The 21,441-nt window shown below is 44.9% G+C and overlaps 1 protein-coding gene across 4 annotated transcripts in view; it reads left to right on the top strand.

Annotated features, from left to right (window-relative positions):
* LOC137157787 (E3 ubiquitin-protein ligase rnf213-alpha-like) overlaps window positions 1-21,441 on the top strand; it is a 213,110-nt gene that overhangs the window by 60,374 nt on the left and 131,295 nt on the right. For all 4 annotated transcript variants that reach the window (XM_067555196.1, XM_067555197.1, XM_067555195.1 and 1 more), the window contains 7 exons: window positions 4,850-5,045; window positions 13,713-13,835; window positions 13,917-14,015; window positions 15,580-15,708; window positions 17,109-17,313; window positions 19,673-19,852; window positions 20,469-20,600. In XM_067555196.1, coding sequence (XP_067411297.1) covers window positions 4,850-5,045; window positions 13,713-13,835; window positions 13,917-14,015; window positions 15,580-15,708; window positions 17,109-17,313; window positions 19,673-19,852; window positions 20,469-20,600 — 1,064 coding nt within the window. The remainder of the gene's footprint in view (window positions 1-4,849; window positions 5,046-13,712; window positions 13,836-13,916; window positions 14,016-15,579; window positions 15,709-17,108; window positions 17,314-19,672; window positions 19,853-20,468; window positions 20,601-21,441) is intronic.

Genomic DNA, 21,441 nt, shown 5'->3' with positions numbered 1-21,441 from the left:
TGACCAACCTCGGCCCCACCCGGGCCTGGAGACTGGGTAGGGCCTTCCTGGAGCTGGACCAGGCAACCTGGTCAGAGGGACAGGGCTGAGTCACTGGAGCCCCAGGACTGGGCAGAGGCCTCGGAGCAACCCAGGTGGAGGATACCCCCCAAGGTTGGACAGGACCTGGAGGAGCTGCCGGCCGCTGAGCCCCCTGAGTTGGGACAGGACCTAGAGGAGCTGCTAGAAGCTGAGCCCCGCCCCACGCCAAACGACCTAGAGGAGCTGCCCCTCGAAGAGGAGCTCCCCGCATTGCTGCCCGTGGATGAGGAGGGACTGATGGGCCAACCCAGATGGAATCCCTCACAATACCGAGGAGACAGGTACTGGGGCTAGCGGGGAGGAAGTAGCCCAGGGGCAGCCATAGCTTGTGGCTGAATCTGAGGCCTAGTCGGTGTGTCACGGCGGGAACCCCGCCGACACAGTGGCAACCGCCTTTGCCTTTGCTAGGGCACTGGGCTGGTACGCAGTGGAGTTGGGTGGGCCTGCGTCCCCCTCCACCTTGCTGCCCAGAGAGTGAGTACCGTCCCCTGCACTCCTGACTCGAGGACACTGTTTGCCTGCCCACCCTGCCTCAGGGCTGTAGCACCAGACTCAGAGCCAAAGCTAACATTCCCCTAGCAGGAAGGTGCAGTGGCCTTCCTCCAAGCCAGGGCCTGAGGAAGGGCCACAACCACGGGGCCGGACCGGACCCCGTACTACACATGGTGGAGAATGCAGGCAAACCCCCCTGACACAAAAGGGGATTGCCTGCGCCAAAGTTCTAGCAGAGTTTGGACGCCAACCAGTCCTATGATGGAGGCCGCCATGCTTGTCAAATGGTGGGCAGAGGCCCAACAGGAGTAGCAAGTGTCCCAGCTACGACAGCAGCAGCACCTGCTACAGACTGTATGCACCCAGCAACAACAGCTGCTCCAGGACCTGGGGGCCCAGCAGCTGGAGCTGCAGCGGCAGTTGATGCAGCAGCTGGGTGCCTGGCTGCGCCCACTCGCGGGGCCGGATGAACCCCAAGAGGGACCCAGGGGCCCGGGCCCATGCTTTGCCAATGGCCCACAGGGGCACCTATGCCCTCCATGTCCGACCCTGAATTGTACGTATGGCATGGTATACGCCGGAGAGGGGCGGGCCTGGGGGCCCTCTGGCCCAAAGATGACAATTATGGTCGGCCTAGCCGGGAGATGGGTCGAGGCCCTAGTCAACTCCTGGTCTGGGCAGATCCTCATCCTACAGGGTCTGGTCCCCGAGGATGGGAAGATTCTGGGCAAAGTCGGTCTTCGTTGCATCCACGGGGATCTGCAGTTTTACCCTACCATGCTGGTCCCACTGACTATAGGGCCACAGACCCGCGTACTGTCCGTAGGACTGGCACCCTGGCTTCCTTACCCAGTCATCCTTGGCCGGGACTGGCCCGACTTGGCAGGGGTCCTTCAGCGGGTGGGAACCCACCGGAGGGCGACGACCAGCCAGACACCAATCCCGAACCAGCCCCAGAGTCGGAGAAGCCAGGAGGCAAATCCGCCCCGACTGATGGAGACCCCATGGCCGATTTCTGCTGGGACCAGAGGGAGGACCCCACTCTTAGCTGGGCATAAGAACAACTGACGGCGGTAGACGGCGTCTTGACCGACCCCCGATGAACTGAGCAGTGGCCTCACTTTGAGCTGTGGTGGGAGCAGCTGTACTGCCTGGAGAGGAGCCCGCAGACTCAACAACCCCACGCCCAGCTGGTGGTGCCCCGATTCCACCATAAGGCCATCTTACGGTTGGCCCATGATGTCCCGGCATGATGTCCCGGACACTTAGGGGTGGACAAGACCCTTGCCCGGATCCTCTCCCGATTTTATTGGCTGGATGTGCACGAGGAGATCCAGGACTACTGCGCCTCCTGTCCCGAATGCCAGCAAGTGGCGCCGGCAGGAGTCCCGCGAGCACCCCTTGTTCCCATTCCAATGGTCAGGACGCCCTTCGAATGGGTGGGCGTGGACCTGGTGGGACCCCTGGAAAGGAGTATAGTCAGATTCCGCTACCTCCTGGTCCTCATTGACTACGCCATTCACTTCCCAGAGGCCATCCCCCTACAGAAGGCCACTGCCCGGACGGTGGCCAGTGACCTGGTTAAGGTGTTCGCCTGAGTAGGACCTGCTCACCAACCAATGCACGAACTTCACCTTCCGGCTGCTGCGAGAGGTGTGCACCATCCTTGGGATCCGGAAGCTCCAGACTTCCATATATCATCCCCAAATCGACGGCCTGGTGGAGCGCTTTAACTGCACCTTAAAACACATGCTGAGGAAGTTCCCACCAGAGGATCTGCAGCGGTGGGACCAACTAATCCCACCCTTGCTCCTCGCCATCCGGGAGGTCCCGCAGGCCTCCACACAGTTTTCCCCATTTGAACTATTGTACAGCCGTCAGCCTTGGGGGATCCTAGACTTGATGCGAGCGCACTGGGAGCAAGCCCCGTCCCCATCTCAGGGGATGCCACAGTATGTGCTCGCTCTGCAGGAAAACCTCAGCCAGGCTGAGACGCTGGCCCAGGAGAACCTGCAAGCCACCCAGCAGAGCCAGGCCCAGTCCTACAACCGGGGAGCTCGATCCCGAACCTTTGAACCCGGGTCCTGGTACTGTTGTCCTCGGTGGAATCCAAGCAGCTTGCCAGATGGCAGGGACCCTATGAGGTCCTCCAGGCCATCGTCCCCGTCAACTACGAAGTCTACCAACCCAACTGTCTAAAAAGGAAGCAGGTGTACCACCTGAACCTGCTGAAGCCCTGGCGGGAGCGAGAGGAGCTGTTGATCAACCCACACCTCCCAGGCCCCGAGCTGGGATCCCTACTCCCCGAGCAGGAGGAGCTGAGAGGACCCCAACTCGGAGACACCTTGACCGGACCCCAAATATGACAGGCCAGGCACCTCATTGAAACCTCCACCTTCAAGGAGACCCCCGGAAAGACTGACCAGGTGTATCACACCATAGAAACCCAACCGCGGGAGGTGATGCGGACGGGCATGCTTCCCCACCCCCTGCCACCTCTAAGCAGTGGTAGAGGAGGAGATCCAGGCCATGTTAGGCCTTGGAGTCATCGAGCCCTCAACAAGTGAGTGGCAGAGCCCAGTGGTGCTAGTGCCCAAGCTGGATGGGTCCCGACGCTTTTGTATCAACTTCCGGCAGGTCAACAAGATCTCAAAGTTTGACACCTACCCCATGCCTTGCATTGACGAGTTGTTAGACTGGCTAGGGGAGGCCCAATACTTTTCCACTCTCGACCTCACAAAAGGGTATTGGCAGATCCCACTAGACGCACACTCACGAGAGAAAACGGCCTTTTCAACACCTAGCAGCCTGTTCCACTTTGTCCAGATGCTCTTCGGTTTTCATGGGGCCCATGCGACATTTCAGCGACTGATGGATCAGCTCTTGGCCCCCCACGTAAGCTACGCTACTGCCTACTTAGATGACGTGGTCATCTATAGTCGGAATTGGAGAGACCACCTCAACCAAGTGGCCACAGTGCTACAGACCCTCCGGGACGCGGGCCTGACCGCTAATCCCCGGAAGTGCTGCATAGGGTGGCAAGAAACTACATACTTGGGCTATACCTTGGGCCCCAGGGGTCCTGTGACCCCTGATTGATAAGGTGCAGGCCCTACAAGAATACGCCTGGCCGACCACCAAGAAACAGATCAGGCAGTTCCTAGGACTGGCCAGATACTACCGATGGTTCGTGCCGAACTTCATCGCCCTTGCCGCACCCCTTTCGGACGCCCTGCAAAAGGACCAACCAACCCATGTCCAGTGGACCCTGGAGCGAGACCGAGCCTTCACAGCGCTCAAAGGAGCCCTGTTTCATTAACCCATCCTTAATAGCTCAGACTTCGCCCTCCCATTTATCGTACAAACCGACGCCTCGGCGGTTGGACTGGGGCAGTATTGATGCAGGTATTCGGCGGGGAAGAGCACCCCATCCTGTACCTAACCTGCTGGATGTTTCCCCGGGAGGAGCACTATGCGACGGTAGAGAAGGAGACCCTGGCCGTGAAATGGGCCCTGGAAGCCCTAAGGTATTATCTCCTGGGGAGCCCCTTCACTGTAGTCACGGATCACGCCCCCCTCCGCTGGCTCCAGCGGATGAAGGATACCAACGCTCAGGTGATGTGGTGGTATCTGGCCCTGCAGCCATTCACCTTTTCCATTGAACACCATGCCAGGTGAGACCATGCCAATGTGGATGCCCTATCCCGGATGGACCACTGGAGCAAGGGACTGGACTTGAGGGCGGGGGGGGGGGGGTGTTGTAGGAAGGTGCAGTGGCTTTCCTCCAAGCCGGGGCCCAAAGAAGGGCCACAACCTTGGGGTTGGACCGAACCCCGTGCTACGGGCACCTGTTGTGTATTTTGTGTCTTGCCTAATTGCCTGGGTTGCCGTATCAACAGAGCTTAGCTTGTTGCCATAGCAATAGAGTTAGACTATTAGGGGATAGCTCAGCCAGTCCTGGCTGGTTTTAGTGTTAGTTCAATAAAGACTTTTCATGGGTTTGCATCTCTCTGTGTTCTGTGCTGGTTTGTCTCTGAATACAACTACTTTCCAAGGATTTAACATAACAGCACCAGTTTTGGTCACTGTGTGTCTGTGCAACAGTGCCTGGTGCATCAGAGCCCTGATCTCAGTCACTGTGTGTCTGTGCAGTGCCTGGCTAATATGCTAGCAATTCCATATTTGTGTTAGTTTTTAAATTATATTTTAAAATTAAAATGCCATAAATTATTGAAGAGCCAAGTTTTCAGTGCTATTTCCTTTGCTATATCCACAGACGTCACACAGGAAATGCAGAGGATGTTCTGAAGCCAAAGGAGCTAGAGGATGTTCTGCAATGCCTTAATTTAACCTTTGCTTTGGTCAGAGTTTGCTTGAAACACCCAGGGAAAATACCGTTCAACCCAGTGATGGAATCACTGCAGATTTTTGGATCGTTTTCTGGGATAACAGATTTACTGCAAACCAAAAGGGTAAAATGAACATTTTAAGCTATTGATGAGGAATTTTCTCTAAATGTTCCAAGGTTTCTTTCAGGAAGCTCTTACCCTTGTTAGTAGCCACAGACTGTGATGTGGCAAAAATGTCCATTGATGAAACTATGAATTGTCACCGAGGTGCCACGTATGACCTGGCAGAGAAGCCACATAAGCCTTCTCAAATAAAATTGCTTAGAGCAGGCTAATTGAAAGCATGGCAAACATACCAGAAACCTCCAGAATGTTGTCTACACCAGGGCTCTCCCACTGGTGAACCAGTGGTAGCAATGATGGAATATTGTTATACAACTTCCTAGTGTGCACTCAGTGGACCAGATCCTCATCTGGTGTAAATGACCACAACTTCATTGACTCCAGTGGAGCTACGGATGATTGACACCAGCTGTGGATCTGGTCCCATTGACTGCAGTGGAGCTATGGCTGATGTACACTAGCTAGTGATCAGCCAGCTCTGCCAGCCTCTTCCAGCTGATTCCTGCACCATTGAATACAGCTGTGTTCACTGTGTTAAATGCAGCTGTACTGAAAGGTGGAGGGATTAGTTGGAGCAGCTTGGAAGAGCTGTGACTGTGATTTGAGGAGAGATGCATGTGTACCTCAATGGATCCAATATAGCTTATTTGAGTGTTAAAGTCTTTAGACTGCATCAATAGCCATGGGACTTGTCAGTAGTCTGGTCACACACATCAGTGGTCTCTGAAGCTTAGTGAGGGGTAAGTGAAAGCAATGTCTCAGAAGCATTTCTCAGTCCAAAGGTGAAGGGGAAACAACATTTTGCCAGTCAGGGATGGTTTGTATGGAGTAGGCTCAGTACTGGAGTGTAGGCCAGGGGTACTTAGCTCCTGTTTGCTATGCCTGATCTAAAACCAAATTTTGCTGTAGAAAAGAGATGTTAGACTGTGTCCTACAGTGCTCATGTTTTTTGTTCTTGTAGTGCTGTATAGCATCTGTCAAGGCAGAGCGCTGATGTGTGTAATTTACTGGCATGTTTGGGCATCACTCAAAGAGTTAAGGCTGTTCTGTGGGGGTGGCATGGATGTTAATTCTGTATTTCCTGGTTTTCAGAGGTTTAAATCTAGGTGCATTCGATGCACTGGAGGGGTGCAAGGCAGTGCTGGGCAACATTCATTGTGCACAAATGAGGTTTTTGGCAGTTCTTATAGCATAGAAATGCCCTTAATGTGTTATAACTATACCCGGTCAACAAATTTTCATCAAAACAATTTCCCATTGGAAAATGGCATTTCAACAAAATTGAACCAATTTTGACAAACATTCATTTTAAAAAAAACTTCTGAAAATGTGAAATCATCCCATTTTGATATTTTCAGATTGGAAAGTTTTGATTTTTTTGTTTTGAAATTACTTTTAGTTTCAAAATTTTCTTTATTTTATATATATAAAAATTTTAAATGGTTGAAGTCTATTTAAATTAAACATTTTGAATGACATTAAACAAATTTGTTTCTTATTTCAATTTGTGAAAAATTTCAAAATTTGTCCTGATTCTGGATTTTGTTTGTTTGAAATCTTGAAATTTTTCACAGAAGAGAAAATCTGTTTTCCTATTAGCTTTGGTAATAACACAGTTTGTTCTTGTCTGTGTATCCAGAGTACCCTCTGGAGGCCATTGGCGGGCAGGACAGATTAGAGGAGCTTTCAGGCTGCTTAATTTATGCTGTAGTCTGTCCTGCTGACTCGAATGGAACAACGGTCGATTGACACCAGCTGGGACTGTGGGACTGGTAGGATGTAAATGTGGTTTATAGACTCATAGATTTTAAGGCCAGAAGGGACCATCATGATCATCTAGTCTGACTACCTGCACATCATAGGCCACCAAACCTCACCTACGCACTCCTACACTAAGCCCATAACCTCTGATTGAGTTACTGAAGTCCTCAAATCTTCAAGTTACCATTTACACTAGTTCAAACCAGTAAGTGACCTGTGCCCCACATTGCAGAGGAAGGCAAGAAACTCCTAGGGCTCTGCCAATCTGACCTGGGGAAAAATTCCTTTCCAACCCCAAATATGGAGACTCTGAACATGTGGGCAAGACCCACCAGCCAGACCATTGGGAAAAAATTGTCTGTAATAACTCAGAGCCCTTCCCATCTGGTGTCCTATCACTGGCCATTGGAGATATTTGCTAGCAATTGTGGTTGGGCCATGTGTTATTGTAGGCAATTTCATCGTACCATTCCCTCCATGAACTTATCAAACCTCGTCTTGAAACAAATTAGCTTTTTTGCTCCCACTACTCCCCTTGGAAGACTGTTCCAGAACTTCATTCCTCTGATAGTTAGAAACCATCTAATTACAAGCCTAGACGTGTTGATGGCCAGTTTATATCCATTTGTTCTTGTGTTTAATAACTCCTCTCCCTCTGTTTATCCCTCTGGTGATAATATATAGAGAGCAATCATATCTCACCGAGCCTTTGTTTTGTTAGGCTAAACAAGCCAAACTCCTTTTGTAAGATAGGTTCTCCATTCCTCTCATCATCCTAGCAGCCCTTTTCTACACCTGTTCCAGTATGAATTATTCTTTTTTAAACCTGGGAGACCAGAATTGCACGCAATATTCTGGATGAGGTTTCACCAATACGTTGTATGATGGTAATAACACTTCCCTATCTTTACTGGGAATACTTGAGTTGTTGCATCCTAGGATTGCATTAGCCTTTTTCATGGCTGCATCACATTGGCAGCTCATAGTCATCCTATGATAGTTCTTTTTGCTCCTCTGTCGCTTCCAATTGATACGTCCCCTGCTTATAGCAAAATTTCTTGTTGTTAGTCCCTAAGTCATGACCTTGCACTTTGCACTATTAAATGTCATCCCATTTCTATTACTCCAGTTTACTAGGTGTCCAAATCTTCTTGTGTGATATTCTGATCCTCTTCCATATTGGCAATACTTCCCAACTTTGTGTCATCTGCAAATTTTATTAGCACACTCCCTCTTTTTGTGCCAAGGTCATTAATGAAAATGTTAAATCATAGAATCATAGAATCATAGAATATTAGAGTTGGAAGGGACCTCAGGAGGTCATCTAGTCCAACCCCCTGCTCAAAGCAGGACTAACCTCAGCTATATCATCCCAACCAGGGCTTTGTCAAGCCTCACCTTAAAAACCTCTAAGGATGGAGATTCCACCACCTCCCTAGGTAACCCATTCCAGTGCTTCACCACCCTCCTAGTAAAAAACTTTTTCCTAATGTCCAACTTAGACCTCCTGCCCTGCAACTTGAGACCGTTGCTCCTTGTTCGGTCATCTGCCACCACCGAGAACAGCCTAGCCCCATCCTCCCTGGAACCCCCTTTCAGGTAGTTAAAGGCCCCCTCACTCTTCTCTTTTGCAGACTAAACAAGCCCAGTTCCCTCAGCCTCTCCTCATAAGTCCTATGCTCCAGCCCCCTAATCATTTTGGTTGCCCTCCGCTGCACTCTCTCCAACTTGTCCACATCCTTTTTGTAGTGGGGGGCCCAAAACTGGACACAATATTCTAAATGCGGCCTCACCAATGCCGAATAGAGGGGAATAATCACTTCCCGTGACCTGCTGGCAATGCCCCTCCTAATGCAGCCCAATATGCCATTAGCCTTCTTGACAACCAGGGCACACTGCTGACTCATATCCAGCTTTTTATCCACCGTTACTCCCAGGTCCTTTTCTGCAGAGCTGCTGCCCAGCTCGTCGGTCCCCAGTCTATAGCTGTGCATGGGATTCTTCCTTCCTAAGTGGAGGACTCTGCACTTGTCCTTGTTGAACCTCATTAGATTTCTTTTGGCCCAATCCTCCAGTTTGTTTAGGTCACTCTGTATCCTATCCCTACCCTCCAGGGTATCTACCACTCCCCCCAGCTTAGTGTCGTCCGCAAACTTGCTGAGGGTGCAATCTACCCCATCCTCCAGATCATTAATAAAGATGTTGAACAAAACCGGCCCCAGGACCGACCCCTGGGGCACTCCGCTTGTGACCGGTTGCCAGCTAGACATGGAGCCATTGATGATTGATCCCAAGACTGATCCCTGAGGAACTTCCCTAGTAGCTTCTCCTCAGCCTGACAGTTCACCTTTCATCATCACCTGTTGTAGTATCCCCTTGAACCAGTTCTTTATCCACCTTCAAATTCTCGTGTTAATCCCCATAGTCTCCAATTTAACTAATAATTTCCCATGTGGAACTGTATCAGATGCTTTACTGAAATCCAGGCAGATTAGAGCTACTGCATTTCCTTTATCTAAAAAATCAGTTATCTGCTCAAAGAAGGTGATCAGGTTGGTCTGACATAATCTACCTTTTGCACAACCATGTTGTATTTTATCCCAGTTACCGTTTACCTTTATGCCCTTAATGAGGGCTTGTCTACACTGGTGCTTATGCCAGCAAAACTTTTGTCAGTGGGAAAAAAACACCCCCGAGTGATATAAGATTTGCTGGCATAAGCACTTGTGTAGCTGCGTTATATCGGCGGGCGAGAGTTCTCCTGCTGACACAATAAAACCACCTAAATGAGGACGGTAGCTATGTCGATGGGAGAACATCTCCTGCCGATGTAGCGCTGTCCACAGGAGCACTTACGCTGGCAAAACTTATGTCGCTCAAGGGTGTGTTTTTTCACATCTCTGAGCAACAAAAGTTTTGCCAGCAAAAGCACCAGTGTAGACAAGCCCTTACTCTTTCTTTCAAAATTAGTTCTAAGACATTGCATAGAGTTGAGGTTAAACTAACAGACCTGTAGTTTCTCAGATTATATTTTTCCTTTCTTACATATAGGTGCTATATTTTCAGTTCTCCAGTCATCGGGTATGACCCCTGAGTTTACAGATTTATTAAAAATCCTTGCTGTTGGGCTTGCAGTTTCATGTGCCAGTTCCCATGATATTCTTGGATGGAGATTATCCAGGCCTCCCAATTTTGCCCCATTAAACTGTTTGGCATTGGCTTCCACCTCGGATGTGGTAATTTCTACATCCATATCTTCATTCCCATGAGCTAGCCTGCCACTGTCCCCAAACTCCTCCGTTACTCTTATTAAAAACTGAGGCAAAGTATTCATTTAGCTGTTGGCCCATACCTAGATTATCTTTTATGTCCACCCCATCCTCAGTGCTTAGCGGTCCCAAATCTTCTTTCCTTGTTTTCTTTTTATTGATATGGCTAAAGAGCTTTTTACTGTTGGTTTTAATTTCATTTGTAAGGTCTGATTCTGCTTGGCTTTTGGCAGTTCTCGTTTCTTCGTTACACTTTCTGACTCCAACAAATAGCTTTCGCTGTAGGCTTTCTGCTTTCCATTTCTTATAGGATTTCTGTTTTCCCTTTATAACCTGTTTCAGATTCCTGTTCATCCAATGTGGTCTGCAAACCTTCCCTATGAATTTTTTCTCCTTCCTTGGGATACAGGCTTCAGCTAGTTTCTGCAACTTTGACTTAAAGTAATTCCAAGACTCCTCTACATTCAGATCCTTGAGTTCATCAGTCCTATCCACTTCCCTAAATAATTTTCTTAATTTTTTAAGGTTTTCCCTTTTGAAATCAGACCTATTTTTGTTTATCCTTCCATTTAGTTTAAACTGAATTAACTCATGATCGCTCAAACAAAGGTTCTCCTCTACAGTCACTTCTTCTATGAGGTCCTCGCTATTTACCAATACTAAATCTAAAATGACATCACCTCTTGTCGGTTTGGTAACTCTTTGGTGAAGAAATTGTCAGCTATCACATCCAGGAATGTCTAGGCCCTACCATTATTAGTAGCACTCGTCCTCCAATCTATAGCTGGGAAATTAGTCTCCCATAATCACATAATTCTCAGTAGCATTTATTTAATAAAAAAATATTAAAAAGATTCATATCCAAATTGCATCTTGGGGGTCCGTAGCAGACCCCAAGCAGTATCCCAATGGAACCCCTGTTGCCTTTCTTCCTCAAACTGATTTTGACACAAACAGATTCTGTTTTATCCATTCCATGACTTCCAATTTCTTTACAGACGACCTTGTCATTAACATATAATGTTATTCCATATATAACTTATTTATAATATAATTTATTTCTGTCTTTCCTGAACAGCACATACCTTTCAATACCTGTACTCCAGTCATGACTACTAGTCCACCATGTTTTAATTATTCCTATAATATAACTTGGTTTCACTTCCTGCACCAGTAGTTCTAGTTCTTCTATTTTGTTACCCAGGCTCTTTGCATTGGTTTATAGACATCTTAGTTGCTTCTGCTTGGCTTCATCTAGATTCCTCATCTGAATAGATATAGTCATTTCACTTGACTGCCAGTATCGCCTACCAGAGTGTTACTGTCAGTGGTATTGGCACTTTCTTTCTTCTTGTCCACTCTACTACCCTCTCTTGTTCCTTTCTCTATTTCTGTATCCTCTTTTACTTGATTTTCCTCCCGCTCAATATTAGAATCAGGTGTGCAGATTCCATTAACATCTCCCAACTGTCTCCCCTGAATTCCTGGTTTATAGCTCTCTTAAGTAGTTGTGCCATCCTCCATCCCAGGAGTATATTTCCCTCCTTACTCTGGTGGAGTCCATCCTGTGAGAACAGTCCTCTGTCCGTGAATGCCTCCCAGTGGTCAAACATCCCAAAGCTTTCTTTATAGCACCATTGCCTGGACCATCTATTTATCATCATAATCTTATCTTGTCTTTGCTCTTCTCCTGTAGGGAGAGGTAGAATCCCACTGAAGATGACCTGATCCTCTGTTTCTTTAAGTGTCTTCCCCAGCCTGGTGTAGTCTTCTTTGATGCATCTCAGTAAGCATCTAGCAGTATCATTTGTTCCCACATGAAGGACAGTCAGTGGATTCTTTTGCACTCTCATTAGGATCTTCTTCAGCCTCAGGTCAACATCCTGTGTCTTAGCTCCCAGCAGACAGCACACCCTTCTGTTTTCCGAATAACTTCTGGTGACAGGCCTGTCTTTTCTTCTTAGTAGGTAGTCCCCAGTGATGTAGATCTGCCTCTTCCTGGTGTTGGTGCAATATTCCAGCCTACCCCTTTCTGTTCTTTCTGGATGCAAGTCCTTGTCTTCTGTTCTCACTTGCAGCTGTGCATCATCTTTGATCCTCCTGGGGCTCTGAACTCTGGCTAGCTCCATTGTATTTTCCCCTCTTCTTGTAGGACTAGTCACTCTTTTATTCTTCCTTGCTCTCCCATCTTCTGTTACTGCTTGACTCTCCCCTTTATTTCCCCAAACGCCCCTGTTTTCAGCTCTGTTTGCTAACTCCTGTGCCTCTGATGGCTGGCCAGTTGGCTGCCTTTATAGGCCTGATGACGAGGAAAGCCCTGCCCCGTAATCAAGGTTCAGCTGTGATCACAAACACTGCTTCTCTCACAGCACACTGCTCCCATCAGATTTTGCAAACTGAAAACAAACCAGCAAGCAGACAAACAAACACACTCTCAAGAACTCACTCACTACCTCTAAGGGCTTGCTTGTTTAAAGCAACTTCTACCACCATCCATTTCTGGACTTCCACTGAACACTTGTCAGCCAGACCCCCTGTCTCTGATGCTTGCAATTCAGTTGCTGGAAGGCAAGAGGCACAACACATGCCAACTTCTGGCATCCAACTTTACTCATCTGGTTCTGGAAGACATTTGTCTAGTTTGTCTTCAGCACTGAATTCAGACCTGAACTTTTTATTTCTTTGTGCTTAATTTTTAGACAGAGGTCAAATTGGGACAGGGCAGGGGGGAGTGATCCTTCCCCAAGCTTCACTCATGAAGCCACTTGTGACTCCAAAATGAGATGCAACACAGTAGGTAGTGGAGAGCTTGACAATGTGACCTTCCCTCTCATCTCTTGGATGTTTTGATCGTCTAACTACTGTATGTGAACATTTTAATTACAATTACAGAGATAACACCCCATTGAGACATTAATAGAAACAGTCCCAAGGGTCTGAATCTGAGAGTGGTTATGTAACTGGAATGGCATGCTAAAGGTTATGTGTACTCTGACACCACAGTGAAGGGCATGGCCTAAGCCATATGAAGACTCAGGCAAACATCACATCAATTTGCCAAAGTTTGTGGTGGATTCTCCATTACTAGCAAATTTTAAATCAAGATTGTATTTTTTTTAAAGATATACTCTAGTTCAAACAGGAATTTCTTTTGGGGAAGTTCTCTGGCCTGTGTTTACAGGAGATCAGAACTGATAGTGACAATGGTCCATTCTGATCTTCAAGTCTGTGAATCACAGTTTGATCATAATTTGGAGGTTCTGTTTGTACCGATAAGGCCTTAAAAGAATTACTTTATTTTTTAATGAAGTTTAGATTCTGAAGCACAAAATGGCAACCCTAATTTGCTCACTGAATCACTGCAATTTGACCCAATCTGATTCCTGGTTTCAGTTATTTTTCTCTTGTAGCTTCCAGAGCTACTTAAGCCTGTCACTTCTCCAGCCATTTGATAAGTGAATTTTGACAACTGAATTTTCCAATGACCTGATATTTTGGCTACTGAATAACAGCAAGTCTTGAAATGCAGACTTGAAATTTGTGACTTTCTTTTCAAGTGTTTGATTTAATGTCTATAAAGTAGACAAAAAGCTGAAGTTGCCACTTCTGTAACTCACTCCTTTTTTTTATCTTCAAGGACTTTCATGACCTTAGTCAGACTAGTAGCCTTGAGGAATTTTTGGAAATAGCAGAAGCATGGATCAAGGAGTTATTCCCCAAACCACATGACCAGGACAAAGTCTTTTTTCATGACATTGACGTGAGTCCAGAAAACCTATGAAACTGACTTTTTTAATTTCTTTTAAAAAATAGTCAAATGATAAGTTTGTTCTGTTCCCAGAAATGGCAGCAGCTTTCTTCCGCTGGGCTGTTTTGTGATAAGTGGACCTGTGGCTGGCAAAAACTTATTAAGTCTTTGTTTACAGAGTGGATAAAAAAGGTGAGTTGACTAATTGCAACTGTTGATACTTTTAACTTCTGGAGTAAGACCCTGGGCAAGTTCTTCTCTTGAGAAGGCCAGGGCCCCATTGTGTCAGGTGCTGCAGATACAAACCAAAAAGATGGTCTCTGGCCCAGAGAACTTAAAATCTAGGTATGAGGCAAGAGAAAACAAGATGGAAACACAGACAGATGGGGAAGCACAAGACAGCAGTGAAGTGGTTATTAGTGGAATGATAAGCAACATTCACAGCACATCAGCTACCTGTCTATGGGTGACCATCACAGCATCAGTTGTTGTTAAAGAGAGATTTACAGGAAGGTAGAGTATGATAGGTGAGGGGCAGGGTGGAGACCAGCCATGAAGGTCATTGAAAGAAGCATTTTTTGTCAAAACCTTTTTTGTCGGAAAAAGCAATTCAGTGATGCTGAAACAATTTTGCAAATTCGGGTTGATTTCATCAAATTGTTTTGGTCAGTTGAAAACAAAAAACCAAAAAAAACATTCACACAGCTGCAGGCATCACAGCATCAGTTGTGTTTTAAGGAAAGATTTAGAAAAAGAAGTGAGATGCAGGGTGGGGACCAGCCACACAGGGCCATAAAAATGAAGATAAGTAGTGTGCTTGAGATGATGGAGCGGGGAAAATGCCACAGTGTGGGGTGTGATGTGATCAAAGTGACAAGCCAGGACAATGATCTTTATGGCAGGGTTTTGAACAGATTCAAAGGAGGGAGGGGGGAAGATGGGATTTGCCCAGGCCAGAGAAGAGGAGGTTGCAGCTGTAAAGACATGAGATGTTGAGGGCCTAGATGAGACAGTTAAGGGGTGACTTGATCACAGACTCTACATGGGGAACATGGGGAACAAATATTAAATATTTAAATAATATTACTCATATTAATATTTAATTAATTGCTATTTAACTATTAATATACAAATATTAAACAATGGGCTCATCTATCTAGCAGAGAAAGGTATAACACAATCCAATGACTGGAAATTAAACCTAGACAAATTCAGACGGGAAATAATGGATACATTTCCAGGGGAATTAACCACTGAAACAATTTACCAAGGGGTGTGGTGGATTCTCCATCACTGGCAATTTTTAAATCAAGGCTGGATATTTTTCTGAGAGATCTGCTCTAGTTCAAATAGGAATTAATTCAGAGAAGTTTTCTGTCCTGTACTGTACAGGAGGTCAGACTAAATGATCACAATGGCCCTTCTGGCCTTGGAATCTATGAATCTATGACCTGATTCCCCATGGCTTTGCAACCTATGTCATCATTTACACCTGTGCAAAGGAAATATAAATTGCTACCATCAGTGGGCATTATCAGGTGGCTTTTCACCCCCACTTGACACTGCAGCATAATATTTAAGGGGCTGATTCACTACCCTGTTACTCCAGTCTTACACACTGAAATAATGATAGGCCTCAGCTGGTATACATTGGTGTAACTTCTGTTGATTTACACCAGCTGAGGATCTGACTCTTTAAGAAAGGTTTTTCTGAGAGTGCAAAGAGTGGTGTATAACAAACATTTCCTTGTTCTAGATGAACCATAAACACCTGTTTGATCACTTCTGGACTTTCATTAACATTAGCAAGTACCGAGACACAGAACTGGAAAACTGGTTTTCAGAACACATCATTCAGAGTATCAGAAGGCTGACAAAAAACAAGGTATAGCAGAGTCTCTCTTTTTCCTCCCATTTAGCAGCTGCCTAACCTTCACTGGAGAGAGGGGCCAGCAACTAGGAAATCCTGAGCTCTGTTTCCCACTCTGCCATCTTGGGTTGTTGCGTGCTTATCGTACTGTCGGTCACACTTTATATTAGGGAGACACTTACAAATAGATTATAAAGAGTTACTAAATGATTAATGGATGTTATAAGGGCAATTTGGGAGGGAGGCGAATAGTTTTTCATTGTTTTCATTTTTCTTTTTCACTTTTTGGAGCTCCAAAACGATTCACAAGTTTGGGTCAAATTCAACAAATAGTTTTGGTCAAAAAAAAAAACCCTGAAAAAAAATTCATAAAAGTTGAAACATTTTGATTTTTTCAAAACATTGCAACTTTTCTTTTTGAAATGGCATTTTGTTTTCAAATTTGGTCAATTAAAAAAACCCCACATGCACAAAAAAAGGTGCAAAACATCCCAAAAGAGCCAAATCAAAATGAAAAACTCAAAAACTGTCTATTCAAGTTGACTAAAATGTTTCAGTTGACTTAAATAAAAAAACCTTTAAAAATTAAATTTTGAGTCAACCAGAAACATTCTGTATGATTCAAAATGGCATGTTTTGAATTCAACAAGAAATTTGATAAAATTTAAGAGAGGTTTTTCTGAGAGTGCAAAGAGTGGTGTATAATAAACATTTAACCGACTTTTTAATTTTTAAAATGTTTTAGTTCAGCCCTGTTCTGCCAGGCACAGCTCAATCACAGCTGCCTGCAGGTTCTGGATACCAGGTGAGGAATAAAAACACGTCCACACCGGTTAAGCACACTTATCTTTAATCACGGCTTATGCTCCAAACAGCAGAGAGACACCCTACACAAGCTCTGTGAAGCAGCTGCAGGGGATTCGGGCCACACAATCTCAGTAGATTCATGGCTGAGTCTCATTGCACACTTGCATTACAAGCTTAGGTATGCAGCATAACATATTTGCTCTAGGGAACATCAAGCATTGGCAAATTTACTGCACATGACTTTCTTTCCTCACTTTCTCCTCCTTTTGGCACCAAAACAAGCTACACAGTGGGGTGCGACAGCGGCCCTACAGCTTGTTTACGATGCTGTGTCAGCAATTCTAATCAAACCGGTTCAGACTAGCCCCATGGCGTCACTATCTCCAGCATGTTACAAAATCTTCCGTGACCTGCCACTATAAGCCTCCACACCCAAAAATCCATTATTCCCTCAACTCTAGTTATGAGATGTTACAGGCATGAATAGTATGTTATACATGGGTTCAAAAACAGCAGCAGAAAATGGGAGAGATGGTTTTAACTTGTGTGTGAGTGTGCGTGTGCGCAAATTATTTCTACCCATGTATTTAGAAAATGCTCTCTTACAGAAGTCACTGTTGAAAGAAATTCTTCGGAAATTTTCAAAGACGAACAAGCCTATTCTTGGACAAATTCTATCTGTTATCATTGAAAAGATGTGGACTGAAGAATTGAATCAGATACAGAATACTAATCGGTTTGAAAGGAAGACAGACCACGTTCTCCTATGGCTACTTGACTCCTCCATGGGCTGTGATATTATCTCTGCAGTTCGTGAGTTTCCATATGGACACTTTGTTCCAATGACCTCAGAATGGGTTCAACTTGCTGGGATCATAATTAAGCGATAAGGAATTGGCTGGGTGCCAAATCCCACTAGGCACCTAGCTCCAGCTGTAGGTGCCTATCTGCACTTGAAAATCTGGCTCTTAGAGATTTAGTACTAGAACTGGGTGACATTTTTCAGACACAACTTTTCTTCAGCAAAAAATGCAGATTCAGCAACAACTAATTGTTTTATGAATTTGTGTCAGTTTCACCAAATAGTTTTTTGGGGGGGAACCCAAGAAAAAAATTGAAATGTTTCATTTTGGCATTTCTGAAAAAAAAGTTTCAATTTTTCAGTATGAAATAACTGTTTATATTGATGTGACCCATCCGTGCCTAGGGTAGCCACCTGAAAATGCCAAGGTCAGGGCAGGGTGCAAAAGGAGAGCAGGTTCTCCCAGCATTGGTGGGTGACACTGAAGTCAGACTTCCCAACCAGCCACAAACAGTGCTTCTGATTCCCCACACTGGTTATCAAGAAGCCAAAATAAAAATATACACAGCCCCCTGTACTGCATTTCAGTCTCTGGCTCCCAATCGGCCACTAGGTCCAGTAAAGAGATCAGTTATTTAAAACATTATGCTGTTTACCAAAAAGGTTTCTCCAGACCCCAAAGGGTCAGCCACAGTACCAGATCAATATAAGTTTGGATCTTACCCAAAGTACCACACTGCCAGCCAATCCTTTAGTAACTAAAACTAAAGGTTTATTATAAAAGGAAAGAAACAAACTATAATTAAAGCAATCAGATACATACAAATAATTTGAAAGATATTTCAGGTTTCTAGTAGAATTATGGAGTTTGCAGGCTTGCATAGTCCCTCTGGTATACATCCAGTACCTGGATGGTTCTCAGTCCCTTGATTCACAGTTTAAGTTCAGTTCAGTTGTAGATGAGTTGATCCAGAGGTAGATGAAGCCTGAAGACTGGTGACTGAAGGCAAAATGGATGTGGTGCAGCTGCCTTTTATGTCCTTTGGTCTTTGTTATGCTGCTTGTGGAAATTTACAGGAATAATTTACAGGAAATTTACAGGGTCACATCAGTAAGTCCTGGTGACTCATCAGGTATGTCCCTGGCTTCTCCCCCTGGGCCCATTTTATCTGTGAGTTTTCTTAATGGGCCATTAAGCAGGCCAGGACTGCAGCCATCCTCCCCGGGGTGTCACCCAGACACACAGCACAATTTGAAATACAGATATAGCAACCACGTCCATCACTTCCATTACACATATAACACATGCACACAAACATCATCATCTGACTCAGCACATTAAAGCCTTTCTAACAGTGCTTGACACGGCATATCTCACATGAATTATTATGATTTTGACATACTGATGTTAAATAACATAATAAATGCCCCCCAATCCAGCCAGCATCACAGTTGAAATAGCCTTCAATTTATAAAAATAAAATGTAATAAAACACTAAAAATGCACAAAATCATAACAAAATGGTATTGCCATGAAATGACATTTTTTCAACTTTTTTATTCACTGAAAGTTTCAAAAAATTTCAATTTCAGGTCTACTCAAAATGATTTTGAACCCCTGATCTTTGTGGAATTGCCAGGGAGATGAAAAAACCATTATTCACCTAGCTCTACTTAGGAGTATGCAGGGCTGATCTTAATGCAGCTGAGTTGTCCCAAAGAAGTCAAGAAAGTGAGAAACCGTTAACATTTCTGGGGGTGTATTGTTAAAACAAAGAAGAAAACTCCGGTACAGAGGTTCCCAAACTGTGGTACATGTACCCCTGGGGATATGCCAGATATCTCAGTGGGGTACACAGGAGAAATTGTATAATGGTGGATTTTAATTATTAAAGATTTTATTTATTGCATTTTCATAATAGGCTGCTCAGACAAAATTTTAAAACTCTGTGGGAATTTGTTATATAAAATACGGTATTAATTTACTTCAAGATGCGCCAGTGAGAACACAGATACACAGAGATGCTGGCATACAGAGCGCTCACCTTCAATCACTGTACAGCGCGGGTTCAGTTGCCCAGCAGCTGTCCAGTCTAACTGAGCTCAGGACTTAGTCAGGGTTTTTTTCATGGTATACGTCACACTATAACAGTATCTGTACATAACAGTGAAATATGGACAGATGTCTGAAGACAAGTAGTGTTAAGAAGAACCACAAAGTGTCAGTGATGTGACGAGTAAAAGTACACGGGCAAAGGAAGCTGGTAAACCTGGAAGGGGGTATGCAATAAGAAAAGTTTAGAAACTTCTTCTCCAGTATGTGTTCTGAAATCATCCCCGGTATCTCACTATATTTTTTGTATTCTGCAGAAAAATCAAAGGAAATGGGTCAAATTCAAATCAACAGAGATGCACAACTGCTGCTTTCCAAGGTGTCTGAGTTGTTCTCCTTTGTGGGTCACAGTGTATTTTCCGGAGACATCCCATTCAACATGCTATGTGCCATTCTACAACACACACAGGAATTTGCCGAGATGCTGAGTCTCATCGGTTAGTTTACAGCTTCATACTTTTATCTCCAAGAAGCACCTTAAACATAATAATTTTTATGTAACATAGTCAGACAAGAAAAAATGAATATAAAATGCAAAACAATAGGTTATTACAGCTTCTACGGAACATAAAACCAACTATTAATAATAAATATAATATTCAAAGGTGAACTCTTAAAATATGAGGAGGGAGTAATTGAAATCAATTGTGTTAAATGTGATAGATTGAATTTTAAATTAAAACACTCCCTTCTTTATGCTCTTCTGGTAGCAGTTAAATATTTGCAGAATTGTTACCATTTATTTTAAAAATGCAGTTGCATTTTAAGCATTTATAATATTCAGATTTGGCTATTTATGCTAGTTACACCAGGAGCTCCAATACCTCACGCTGCTTGCAAAATCTTTGTATGATCAGTGAAAAGTTGAGGGACAAAAGTTCTTTCCCTAGCTCTTCCCATAAAATAAGCTCCACCCACACCTCTCTGCTATTGTTTGAGGCTCTCTGCAGACTCAGGCAACTATTTGTTGCTGGATCAGTTAATTCAGGGCATATCCCCATATCCCCCATATCACAGTGATTGTCCCAAAAATCCTGCATATCTCTTTTTCAGATCCATCTTTCTCTCAATATATAACGGAAGTGCTGGATGTCAGGAGAAAGGAGTTCGAGCAGCTGAAAAAACAGACCAAGCAACGACAAGCATTTCTATCTCTGTGCAGCTGCATCATAGACATCGTAAAAGGTACCATCCTGTTCTGTTCTCCTGCAGTACGTAATAATGGAATTACTGGCACACTTGCTGGATGGGAAGACTGAATCCTGGAAAACAATGACACTAAAAAGGGGTTAGGAGTCCAGTTGGAAATCAACTGAACATAAGCTCCCAGTGCAATTCTGTGGCTAAGAGAGTACAGTCCTGGGTTGTATGAGTAGGGAATATAGAGTAAGAACAGGTAGATGATATTACCTCTGTAGACTGCATTGGTGAGGCCATTACTGGATTCTTTGTGTCCAGTTCTGGTGTCCATACTTTCAAAAGGATGTTGCCAAACTGAAAGAGTTCAGAAAAGAGCTACAAGAATGATTTGAGGTATGGAAAACCTCGCAGTGGGAGTGTGAGGGAGCTCAACCTATTTAGTTTATCCAAGAGAAGGTGAAGAGGTGACATGATCCTGATCTACAAGCATCGACCCGAGGAAGGGATTGCTGGGAGCAGAGGGCTCTTTAACATCCAGACACACACAAAGCCAGATCCACTGGCTGAGAACTGAAGGGAGGCAAATTCTGGCTGGGAATAAGGGGCCAGAATGGCGACCCTCTGCTCCCAGCAATCCCTTCCTCGGGTCAATGCTTGTAGATGTTTACCAGTGAGGAAAATTCACCATTGGAACAGCTCTACTAGAGATAGGGTGGATTCTCCATCACTGGGAGTCTGCCAATAGAGATGGGGTGTCTCTTTCTCAAAGCTCCATCTAGCTCAGCCAGGAATTATTGAGCCAGAGGCAGGAGTCATTGCAGAAGATTCTCTGGCCTGGGTTATGCCAGAGGCTGGATTGGAAGATCAGAATAATCGTTTCTTGCCT

The sequence above is a fragment of the Emydura macquarii genome, unplaced genomic scaffold (genome assembly GCF_026122565.2).
Source record: "Emydura macquarii macquarii isolate MOO-44397 ecotype Brisbane River unplaced genomic scaffold, CSIRO-AGI_Emac_v2 contig_1566, whole genome shotgun sequence".
In the NCBI taxonomy this organism is placed as follows: domain Eukaryota; kingdom Metazoa; phylum Chordata; order Testudines; family Chelidae; genus Emydura; species Emydura macquarii.
This window is presented reverse-complemented; position numbering and strand designations above follow the sequence as displayed.